This window comes from Anguilla rostrata, chromosome 1 (genome assembly GCF_018555375.3).
Source record: "Anguilla rostrata isolate EN2019 chromosome 1, ASM1855537v3, whole genome shotgun sequence".
In the NCBI taxonomy this organism is placed as follows: domain Eukaryota; kingdom Metazoa; phylum Chordata; class Actinopteri; order Anguilliformes; family Anguillidae; genus Anguilla; species Anguilla rostrata.
Genome location: NC_057933.1, coordinates 32,786,075 through 32,798,611, shown reverse-complemented (window position 1 = coordinate 32,798,611; position 12,537 = coordinate 32,786,075). Strand labels below are relative to the sequence as shown.

Genomic DNA, 12,537 nt, shown 5'->3' with positions numbered 1-12,537 from the left:
CCGTGAAAAAGTGAAAAAGTGTTTACAGCGTATTCGTCACACTGAATGGTTTCAGTGTAAAAAATAATAATAATATTAGACAAAAAGAAACTGAGTAAACAGAAAACACATTTATTTCACATATTTTTTTAACACAAATTATTTCATTTATTTAATGAAAAGATTGTCAAACACCCATGTGGAAAAAGTCACTGCTAAGTGTTCGTTCAAGAGAAGCACATTTGTTAGTGAGTACAAACACACTATTCTCTCCCTCCTATGGAAGTGTGCAGGAATGTGAACCATGTTAGTTCATTTTATTTGACAAATTGATTTTAAAAAGTATTGCATTGTCAAGGATAGCACAATATGAAACCATGAAAGCAGAACAAACTTTCGAAATGAAATTCTTTCCAGATTCACAATTCTCAGTTTTTTAGTATTGATAGTGAATTGGCAAATTGTCTGGTTGTTTGACACTGTTTTTCAGGTGGTAAGACAGTCAGCACAACTGATTCTTTGGTGAGTAACCGTGAGAATGTGAAGCTGGAGAATGGGGGCAATGAAGAGTTGGTCAATGGAGGACCCTTCTGTGGACAAGCCAGAGCGCACACAGACTTCAACCCAAACCCCTACAACTCCCTCAAAATCAGGGTACAACACACATGCACACACACAGTACCTTACAGTGAAATTCTCTCTCAGAAAAGGTGTGTTTGTGCAGGTGTATGTGTGTAGTAGTTTTGTTCTGATACCAAAATTTATACTTTGATACCAATACCAGTATCAAATCTACATCATGATAAATCATTGATTCTCATAACATTGAATGTAAACTTAAAAAAAAAAAATGTATTAACAAATATCGGACTGAAAATCTAAAGTTACTGAAGACCTGGCTTGACTATCTTGCTTCACAAAATGCAGTTAAATGCGAAAGTAATTTGTGACACAATTTTTTTGGCCCTGTACTCCAGCACATTGAATGTGAAATAAAACAAAGTGTGACTTTTTCTATATATAGATATTACCTTTTTATTTTTTTAATTTCGCTATTATTATTATTATCAGCACCATATCATTAATGACACAAACTGTCTGTAGTAGGCCTCTTCTCTAATATAGGCTTTATTTGAGATATAAGCATACTTGTAAATTCTTATAGGATAAATTATAAATTAAACATTCCAGTATAAAAGTATGAAATACAACTAAAGAAAGGGAAAATTATGAACAATGGCCTGTCTCCAATAATAGCCTGTCTTAAATAAAGGCCCAATCTTCAGTTGAAGTAAAGAAAGGCCCTTCTCACTATTTCAGAATTTACAGTGCATACTACATCACGTCACCTCCATACTTGAGTTTAGTACAGTTGAATGCAGCTCACAACATTTTTCGACTGTTGACTTCACAAAATGGTGACAGCATATGTATGAATCTAGCTAACTAATCAGAATAAAACGACACAGCATGACACTTGTCACTGATGCCTGGCAGCGAGGATGGGAAGTCTCCTCATATGGTCATACGGTAGTAGGACAAGCTGTATTGCATGCACTGAAATTAACTTAAATTTGGGATTATTAGCGGAATTATTTTTTTTAAATCAGACACATGGGAGACATTACAAGGCATGTGATTTACTAATTAAACCGTTATTTCTTGTGTAAAAAAATTACTGATCTTACATTTCCACATAGAAAGTTGGCCTCTTTTTCGGCTTTCTCCATTGACTTAAAGTAATAATCTTGAAGATTTTCATTAAAATAAATGTCTGTTAAGTCACTATCTATCGCCGAATTAGGTAACACAATGGTGATTGAGCCTATTATTATATTAATTTATATTATTATTATTATAATTTATGATTAAAGAACTGGGTGTCTGTGGCGACATTCCCGGGAAAAAATCACAAGCGGCGCATAGTTAGTGACGCGTTTTCCATCACCCATGAGTGGTTGGTCTGCCAGAGAGGATAGGCGGAGATAACGCAACAGGCTCGCTCTTCAACTCACTTGCGTGTGAGCGGCGTACTGTTTTTTCCGGTGTTTGCTAGCGTTACAACAGAGAAAGGGGTGGGGGAAGAGTTATGGAACCCTAAAAAGTTTTTGTGTGACATGAGAGGTCATATTATTTGTTGATGTAGATTTCGTATTACATTTGATTACAATGTAATGTTACTAAAGTACATAGCTATTTGCACAGTTAACGCTAGCTACCGGACCATGTCAAGAAAGGCAACATTAGTTTAGACAACGTTGCACCCAGTATCCATCTCTCATATCAGGTAACATTGCGTTAGCTAGCTAGCTAATGTAATTAACACAATCTAATATCAGCTAACAATTAGAAAAAACGCTAGCTAACGCTACTGACCTCGCAAACCGTCTCTCGAATGCAATGCTACCTTGTTGCAAGGTTGCAATGTAGCTAACTAAAGGCCAGTTCAGATCAATGATTCGCAACAAGACTGAATGCAACTTGCAAAATTCCAAGACGTCTGATTGTAAACGTTCTAAAACTGCACTTGGCGATTTGACAAGGTGGGTCTTTTGAGACTCCAGGCAACGGCTTCAGACGCTCTGCAACTAACCAGTTCACATCGCTGCAATTTTCTCTGCAACATTCTAAAACCGTTTCGTCTTGTTGCGAATCATTGATCTGAACTGGCCTTAACGTTACCATTATTTACATTGCCATCAAGTTCATCAATATATTATAATGATCAGAATAAAGCTGGGGTATAGGTGGAGCAGAACCGGGTCTGATTTCTGTGTAAAGATGTCAAGCCGGAGAAAACTAAATAAAAGAATACGGCAGTATGGATTAGCGTTGTTATTATTTTATTACGCTTCCTCACATGTTCCTTCAGCCTTGGTGCCCTTTTTTGATTAAATCTCCTTTGTTTTTGTTTTATTCTTCTTGTTCTGATTGCTAATTTAACACCCAGCTCAGCGAACAGTTTAGCTAGCAAAACCAGAAACACCAGGGGTAACATTTTGTAAGACAGTCGTTTCAAAAATATCACACAACAATCATTCACGAAAAAGACTGTTTATTGTGCACGAGATTGAATTCTTCACTGCACTGAATTCTTCTCTGCAGTGTAAAGATGTTCATACCGGGCAAAAGGTAGATAAAGAACATTTATGGAAATTGATCATCACTAATTCTACCCCAGGTCTGCTACAGCATTTTAACCCGGCTCGGCAGTGTAAAGACAGCTTAAGTTAGCCTAATGTTAGACAATGAATGAGTATCTACATAACGTTACTTTTATAACAAACATTTTTTATTCAGTGAATAGTAATCGTTATAGTTGTCGTGGCCCAGGTGCCGACTGACCGACGTCACACAGGCGACACTGGTTGGATCCGGTTGGATCTATGGGAAGTGAGGTCCAAAAACACATCTGCAATTACTGCTTCTCGCCATTGGTACCGCCAAAGAGAACGAAACGGAAATCTTTGAGATTGTAACTTTAACATTGGGTGGGCGGGGTTACAAGTTCTTTTTGCAACCAGGCGTTGCAGTTTACTCTGTAGCCACTGGGGGAAAAGGCTTCACTAATAGAGGTGAGTTGTTGGCACTTGGGGTAGACTTGCTGTTTCATTGCTAAGCAATGTCTATGAGTGAGTAACCTATGCTGATTTGGAACCCGGAAATAAATACGTGTATTAGTGAAATAGGTGTATTTAAAACATGAGGAAACCACCACTCATCCAATCCCGCTCAGTTAAGCCATGTTATTGTTGTGAATTAATGATGGACTCATGTGTTATAAATTTTATTTCTTTCATTTAAAAAAACTTGAAGATACTGTTATAATTACTTCTTAGTTATAGCATAGAGCATTTAAGCTGTTTAGCTACAGGTTTAATGGGAAATTGAAACTAACCCATAATATACTTTTAAGTGATGTTCTAATTCTGATGTAAGAAAATGAGAACAAATCTGAACAAATTTCTCATATGAGATTCGTTCAATGGGTGGTGCAGTGGGTAGCACTGTCAGCTCACAGCAAGAAGGTCCTGGGTTCGAATTCAGCCTGGGCCTTCCTGTGTGGAGTTTGCATGTTCCCCTGTGTCCACGTGGGTTTCCTCCAGTTACTCCGGTTTCCTCCCACAGTTCAAAGACACACAGGTAGGCTAATTGGAGACTAAAATTGCCCATAGGTATGAGTGTGTGAGTGAATGGTGTGTGTGCCCTGCGACAGATTGGTGGCCTGTATAGGGTGTTCTCCTGCCTCTTGCCCAATGCACGCTGGGATAGGCTTCAGCACCCCCAGTGACCCTGCCCAGGATAAGCGGGTATAGATACCCTGCCCAGGATAAGTGGGTATAGATAATGGATGGATGGTTGGATTTGTTCAAACTCATTTTTTTAAAAATGACAGCCAACTACACCTATTGCAAAAGAATGTGTTGTGAGAAATACTGTGTAATGTCATTATCCTCATCTTCCATTGTTTTAAAAATCACTTTTCACAAGTGTTCACGTTGTGTTGCACAGAGAGGTGACATCATTGACATCATCAGCAAACACCCAATGGGCACCTGGATGGGCCAGTTGAACCACAAGGGGGGGACATTTAAGTTCAACTATGTGGACGTCCTGGAAGAGGGAGAGGACAAACCCAAACGGCCTGTGAGGAAAAGAAGGAAGGGTCATCTACCACAGCCCACTTCAATGGAGGAGCTGCTAGTGCGCATCAACCTCGAAGTAAGAGCAGGTTGCCTCAAAGGAGTAGCTGCCCATCAGGCCAATCTCTAGGCTGTCTCAAAATGTGTATACCAGTCACATTTTTGCCAATAAATACAACATACGACGTGCTGTCTCTCAATGTAGGCTAACATGCTCATGTCTTGTGTGTATAACTTTGTGCTGTCTCTCAGTGTGAGTTAATATGCTCATGTCCTGTGTCCTACTCTGTCCAGGAGCACATGCCCACCTTCTTTTTCAATGGCTATGAGGATCTGGACACTTTCAAACTGCTGGAGAAGGAGGACCTGGATGAGCTGGACATCCAAGACCCCCAACAACGGGCAGTGCTGCTGACTGCTGTGGAGCTCTTGCAGGAGTATGACAGTGAGTGAGAGCATGCACTCACACACATACAGACCCATATATGCTATATGCCATGTATGCTCATGTATAAGGGCCCGTTTAGGACATAAATCATACTTCTAACACACTCCATCATACTCTCTCACACACACCATCATAGTGAATAGTAAGAGAATTGTAGTATGCATGCTTTGATTTGATTGAAAAACGTAAGGTAGTTTTATTGAAATAGAAGGCATTATCAATATAGGCAATTATCAAAATAGAAGGCAAATATAAATTATCAGTTCCTAATTGGATAAGAGCCTTTTCACAGGCCCACCCCCTCTCAGCAGCACCTAAAATTGGCAGGGATTTGATTGGTCTTTCAATGGAATTGTTTTTCTAAAAGCCATTAATCAGCTTCTCAAGGAGAACCCAATGCCCACTTTTTTTGGGTTTATTTTTGTATTTTTGTGTTGCATTTTTCAATTGTGTACAAGTTCATTTGAGTTTAATGTCTGTTTCATTTGTAATCAATTAATTCAGAAGTTATGGTTTTAGTTGAAATGACATAAACAAATGTGTAAATATTTTAATTTGACAAGCCGCTTATGACCAGCACCAGCCTTTCATTTACCAGCGATGGCTTATCAGTAGCTTGATCGGTTTCCGGCTTTGGTTAGGATATAGCCACCGCCTGCTTTCCAGGCCTCCCATGAGTCTGATTTTTGGCACTTCTCCAGCACCATATACCTTGCTATCGTATTAACACAACAAGTTCAATTTAAAGTGCTATTAAACTAGCTGTGTTATTTAAACTAGCTTGATTTATACGCTTCATGTCAATTGCTCGAGGTGCAGTTGAGAGGTGGCAGGCATTGTCTGTGAATAGGCTGTATGTCAATCAGGAAATTATATTTTAAACTGCCTTCTGTTTCGATTAAACTACCTTCCGTTTTTCAATCAAACTCTCTCATGCACACTACTGTTATCTCTCTCACAGACAATCATACTCTCACAGATACTACTATTCTCTATGATGGTATGTGTGAGAATATAATGGTGTATGTAAGAGATTATAATGGTGTATGTGAGAAAGTGTGATTGTATATGTGAGAGAGTATGATAGTGAGTGTGTGTGAGAGAATACAGTGGTGTGTATGACAGTATGATGGAGAGATTATGATCGTGCATGTGAAAGAGCATGATAATGAGATGGAGAGATGGTGTGTGTGATAAGAAGTATGAAATAAGACTTAAATGGCCTCTTATACACGTTAGCAAATGCACATATTCTGACATGCACACACTCACACATGCATACACATGCACACAGGTCTGTGCTTTACTTCCATAGTTGACAGAGATCATCTTCTCCAGCAGGTCACAGTGGCTCAGAGAGCGAAGACCTGTCTGACTCCCAAAAGCTCCTCTTGTCACAGGACAGCTCACTGATGAGGAGCACCAATAATTTGGATAATGGGAATAATAGCCTCCCGCTCCACTGACAACCTTCAACCAAACCTATATTTCTTTTCCTCATCTCTGAATCAGCCCAACTCTTTTTACTTCATTCAAATTTCAGGGAAAAATAACAACCTGAAGCTAAACTTTGTCCATCTTCAACCTGAAGCTATTCTCTGTTCTGTCCACCCTTAGTCTTAATGTTAAGAATCATAGATCTGAGTTGGAACTGATTAATGTCACCTTCTGATGTTTGTGTGCTTGTGCAATGGGATGCACTTGTGTGGATGAAATAAAGCTTTATTTGGCTAAATAGGCTGATTAGCACTGCAACTGTTCCCTGAGACGTGCAATATATGGAGGACTAAACATGCCTAAATTTAAAGTAAATAAATAAATATAAATGCAAGAAAAATGCAAAAATAAATGAATGTAAACTGACATAAATTCATCAATAGATAAAATCTGGGTATTTCTGTATTCATTTCCTAATTTATTTATTTATTGATTCATTTATTTCTGTATACATTTATTTTCGTATTTATTTCTCTATTTCTTCATCCTTATGATAATGTGGAGGCTCTCAAAGTATGTCATGGTGTCACCGTATTCCCATCAGTTGATTAATACCAGAGAGCGTAGTTGCTTTTACTACATTTAAGTAGGGGAGGGCAGGATGACATGTAACATGGATTTTTTTTTAGGAAGCTGCATCAGAGCTTGAGCAACGTATTTCGGGTTAAACTCTTAAGGTCCATGGCCATGATTTAAGATGCTGTCGTCTAATAATAGCTTTCAACTACTGTACAATATTGCTTTTATCGGTCGCTGATTCAAGGTGCAGTGCTATAACCCGTATACCGTTTTAAATCTTAGACTCTTAGCTTAGACTCTTACTACTGTGATGCATCGATGTCTTGATCGGTAAAACCACTAGAGATAACAGAGGAAATTACAAGGCGGTCCCCTTCCTCAAAGGAGGGCTAAATTGACATGCCAGTTTGATGATTATGGTATTTTATAATCCAATAACTGACCACAAAAAGCCAAACAACTGACATTGCCAAAACCCCCCTTTGAGCCATAAACAATCAATATGATCTTTGTACGTAGGCTAAGAAAAGTCATTATTTCGTTGTGCATTATTTTCATTGAGCTGAACATTTTCAGGAGCACTTGAAAAAAAGCATTTCTATGTACGTGCATAGAATTTCAAACGTGAAAATAGCTATTTTTCTAAAAAAGTAACTTCTTACCTCACAAACAGTAAAATAATTTAAAAGAAGGTCTCAATTAGACATTCCAGTGCCCTGTAAATGTACCAAGAACCTAAAAAAAATCAACCCTCTCTATAATTTATCCATCGTCACTTTTGTCCCTGCTTGGAAACCTGGTATACGTTATAGTAACCTTACAGTCTTGTGTTCTTCAGGCTCATTTACAAACCTTTTGGACGTAGTCTATGTCTTTCATCTATCTGAAATTATGGTTTAGCTATTCTGCTGCATACCCTACTTACTTTCACTTTGCATTTTTACATTTGTTTGTTTATCACCAAATGCTTGCATAATGGACACTGCAGCAGTGAAAAAAACAGACTATATTATTTTAAATAAAATCATAAACTATTTTATATTTTTGTAATTTTCCTCCCTGTGGGCTCTCCCCCTGTTGTGAATAGGGGGCTTGTGGAATCCTGGCAGTTTTTTTATCTCATTGAATAAGACTAAAGTGAGAAGTCAGCACAGTCAAAATAAAAGGGGTGCCTCGGTTTGTATATACAAATTACAGCAGCCTACTTTCTGCTTACAAGCCTGATTAACATTAGCCCCTCAGCTAAGCACAGGTCAGAGCTAGAAGTCGACCGATATATCAGTTTGACAGATATATTGGGCCGATATTTGGATTTCAATCGATATCTGAATCTGGTGCTATATCTGATATCTGAAAGGGCCCCGATATTGAATTTATTTATTTTTTAGTTTTAAGTGAAGGTTTTGTCAGCTATGTCACAGGCTAGCATGACCCCTGCTAGTATTATCTGGCTATGGTTGGCTCTGTTTGAGCATGGCTAACATTTTCATGAGTATCAATAAAGGCTGATATTGTCAAAGTTTCCGCACCACCTCGCAAGCCAGATGGTGGTTTCGGACAGGGACGGTCCGTCAGCGGACCATCTGAGGCTAAGACTACCACACTGTACAATTGTCCAGTTAGAGAAATTGTTCGAGGTATACTTAACAATGGCTTTTATTAAAAATATATTAAAACATTTGATTAAAAAAGGCTTTTCCAAGTCCTGTATGCCTCCCTGTATCTGAGAGTTATCCTGTGTAGGCGAATTAATCTTTTCAAATATGTATTTTTAATTTATATAAAAATGAATGAACATGTATGTTGTTCATGTATAGAATGTTAATTTTCAATGTCAAATTTGTATTCATTTTGTGAATTGTATTTCAAAATATCTAATGCATTTAATTTGTATATTAAGATCGTAATTTAAGTACAGTTATTTGGTCTAATTCATGCACTAATTAATTCATTCATGTAATTCAGCATTTTGTGCACTAATTCTAAATAATAAGATTGCAAGAACCTGATCAACTTCACCCCGGTTTCTCCAAAAATTCTGTTTGAGGGCATATGCTGCAACTGTATATCCTATAACTAGACTAGGGAGAGACACCAGTTTGTTTCTACCTGTTGTTAAAGATTGAAGATCGGCACCATGGAGCGGTATCAGAATCAGCTCTATAGTGCTGTGAAGATAGTTTGGTAATGCTACTCCAAAATGGTTGTTTGCTATATTATATCAGCTGTATATCAAAAAATATATATTGCTAGCTACATCGGCTGATATATTGGTCTTCCTGTTATCTAAGATATCGGAATCGTTATCAGCCTTGAAAAATTGGTCGACCTCTAGTCAGAGTACATAGTAAGGTAAAACCAAGTGGTTTTATTGTTTCTAAGTGAATTTACTTTGTGTGATGAAAACACAAGAAACTTTTGTACATAGAAGCTCTCAGACAGAACACAATTTGACTGAAAAACAGGGCTTAGTCAAAAAGAGAGAATGGGTATGTAAGGTTTTAACGTTAGTGTCCCGCCGATCACGTCGATCCAGACACCAAACTGTAAGGATTTAAAATTGGTGACAGGAACTAAGAGACCAAGTGATTAAGAAGATTAAGGAGTTTATTTAGATCTGTTTTGCAATGAGGAAAACCAAGTTTATCTGACTCTATAAATATGTATTGTGGTTGTGTGTGTGAATACGGGTTTGCGTATATGTGTATTGTCTGGGGTGTGCAGAAATAATGGGTGGCAAGACTTGCACCCCAGAGAGCAAGACTATCTACTGCTGCCAGGCATTCATCTAATTGTTCTCTGAAACTAAGACTGGCAGGTAAAGATGCTACTCATCCGAGAATCTTGCTAATGACACGCCATGAATGGCGACTTTAATCTGTAAAATATGCTTGTCCGGGTACCGAAACTAACATCTATCCCAGGGAGCCCGAACTAAGGTTACTCCATATGGTTAGTGAAACTATCTAAATATCCTGGACTATGATCCAATTAATATTTATGTAAAATACTACTGGGATCCATCTGGACACTGAAACTAACATCTGTCCCAGAGCAGCTGCAATTCCGGTCAGTTACAAAAAAGTCAGTGTGCCTGCCCGCACATACAATATCCTCTGCATTGCAAATGATATTATTCACAGTCCACCACATTTATCAAACTATTCCCAGGAACTTGCATGCACGTACATATAATGCTTTCAACAGTCCATAACGTGGGTAATGGTCAACCAGGTTCCTGTCTGACCCAATGGTGCCTGTGGGTGCTTTTACGACATGTAAACAGACACCATCTTGGTAATCCTTTATCTGGTTTCCTGCAGGCCACAAGTGTTGGTGGGGTGAAAAGGTCGCGAGACTGTCCCACGGCAATCGGGGCAATTGTCTTTTCAGCTGTGTTTGCAGCCTTCTGATCTTTAGGACCCCAATCCTGGAATTTTGGCTTGGGCAGCCAAAATTTTACCTTACAGGTAAATAAAGAATATTTGTTTTGTGGGGTTCCAGAGGGTGCAACCCTCAATGGTAGCTTCTGGAAGTGGAATATGTCTGGGGGAAAAAAAGGTATACACAATATTCCAATTTGGAGAGGTTTGGTGCCATTTGAAGTGGTTTTGGGGACACTTGAATCCAATTTTGGGAAGATATCTGAACTTCTCACGCCGTGCCTACCTGCACTAAACCTCCTACTCCAGGCTTGATTACTATGCCTGAAAGTAAAAGCAACGCCCCCATTTATGTATGATTTTATTTATTAATTTATACGTGTACATTCATTTTTTACATTTTTATTGTATTTATATTAATTTATTTATTTTTTGACATTTTTGCTCCTCCATAGCAATAGCTTAGTTACATTTTTGTAAATAATATTATATAGTATTTATAACAAATTGGTACTTTGATGTGAATAGTGTGATCTGATTGTGTCAGATACCTTTTCAGTCTGTAACTCTATCAAATTCCATTTAATTAATGTTATTGTGTTTTTATTTTTCTAGTGAACACTAATGTTGCACAATATTTCATGATGTGCCTAAAAACTACTATATGCAAATGTTTTAAATGATAATACATATAGTAAGAAATGGAACATACATTCTTTTAGGTGTGAAACTTGTTTTGACAGTAAATTTGTCAGAATGTGTAAATGTGCAGTGGTATGTCTATATTCCTTGGTCATTGTTTTTGTCAATTTTGTGCTCTTCTCTGTGCATTCAGCTGCACATTCAGCATAAAGTCAGTCAATTTATGCAGAATATCTCTCTTTAGTAATACTGTTTGAACATTCTGGCACTGTTCTTTTTGTACATACAGAATGGTTCTGACAAAAAGTTCTGCAGTTGTCAGTGGAGATTGTGGAATAAATTTCTCTGTGATCAACTGGATGTGCCTGTTTGCTTATTATCGTGGCTTTTCACTCTTTCTATCTGCTTACTCTATGCTCTATACAATCACGTCCAACTAAACTACTGGAATCAGTAATAATTTCAGAACTGACTGGTCAAAATCAAAACTCTGTTTTAAAATTTCTAAAAAAAGTTCTAAACTTAAGATTTCTCATCTCAACTGAATCAGAAACAATGGATACTAAATCTCTGGCAATAAATTTACTAAATGTGTATGGTTCAGTAAACTGTTGCCTGAAATGAAGTATTTCAAATTCTAAATTTCTACATTGTCTTCATCAAAGACAGTGATTTCTTTATCAGTGTTCCTTTGCCTACAGTTTCCAGCATGCATTTCAACATTCTCTCCGTTCCCATGTATAACTGTGGGTTTTTCATGTTTTGGAATGATATTTCTTCAGGTTCCAAATTGAGAGAGATGTGTTATGCATTTTGTTGCGTAATTTAAACTCACACAGATTTATGAATAATGTGTTAAATATACTGTATTTGACTACATTTGTAATTAGTTTATACACATAATTACATGCATGAAAGGTGTTTTATTCTGTATTTTCACATCCCCTGTCTGAATCAAGTTAGAGGGTGGCACGGTGGTGCAGTGGGTAGCACTGTCACCTCACAACAAGAAGGTCCTGTGTCCGTGTGATTATCTTCCGGGTTTCCTCCCACATAGGTACGAGTGTGTGAGTGAATGATGTGTGCCCTGCGATAGATTGGTGGTCTGTCCAGGGTGTATTACTGGACCCAATGCACACTGGGATAGGCTGCAGCACCCCCTGCGACCCTGCCCAGGATAAGCAGGTATAGATAATGGATGAATGGATCAATGGATGAATCAAGTTAAAAAGTACTGTAGCTTTTGGTCCGCTGGAGAAGCAGATTTGTCTTGGACTGGTGGAGAGAGCCCACACAGGGGTGTCACACCAGCGTGTGACAAGTACATACAGAGCGTTTCCATGTTGCTGCAGCAGGACCCAAACCAGAGCCATCATTTGGGAGGTAAGAGAAATGTAATTTGTTAATACTGTTCCCCAGAAGTTTA

The 12,537-nt window shown here is 38.1% G+C and overlaps 1 protein-coding gene across 3 annotated transcripts in view; it reads left to right on the top strand.

Moving 5' to 3' along the window:
- Window positions 1-8,042, top strand: part of LOC135254868 (SAM and SH3 domain-containing protein 1-like) — an 85,377-nt gene extending 77,335 nt beyond the window's left edge. For all 3 annotated transcript variants that reach the window (XM_064335453.1, XM_064335445.1, XM_064335461.1), the window contains 4 exons: window positions 470-633; window positions 4,492-4,701; window positions 4,917-5,067; window positions 6,409-8,042. In XM_064335453.1, coding sequence (XP_064191523.1) covers window positions 470-633; window positions 4,492-4,701; window positions 4,917-5,067; window positions 6,409-6,536 — 653 coding nt within the window. In that variant the 3' untranslated portion in view covers window positions 6,537-8,042. The remainder of the gene's footprint in view (window positions 1-469; window positions 634-4,491; window positions 4,702-4,916; window positions 5,068-6,408) is intronic.
- Window positions 8,043-12,537: the final 4,495 nt, after the last annotated feature.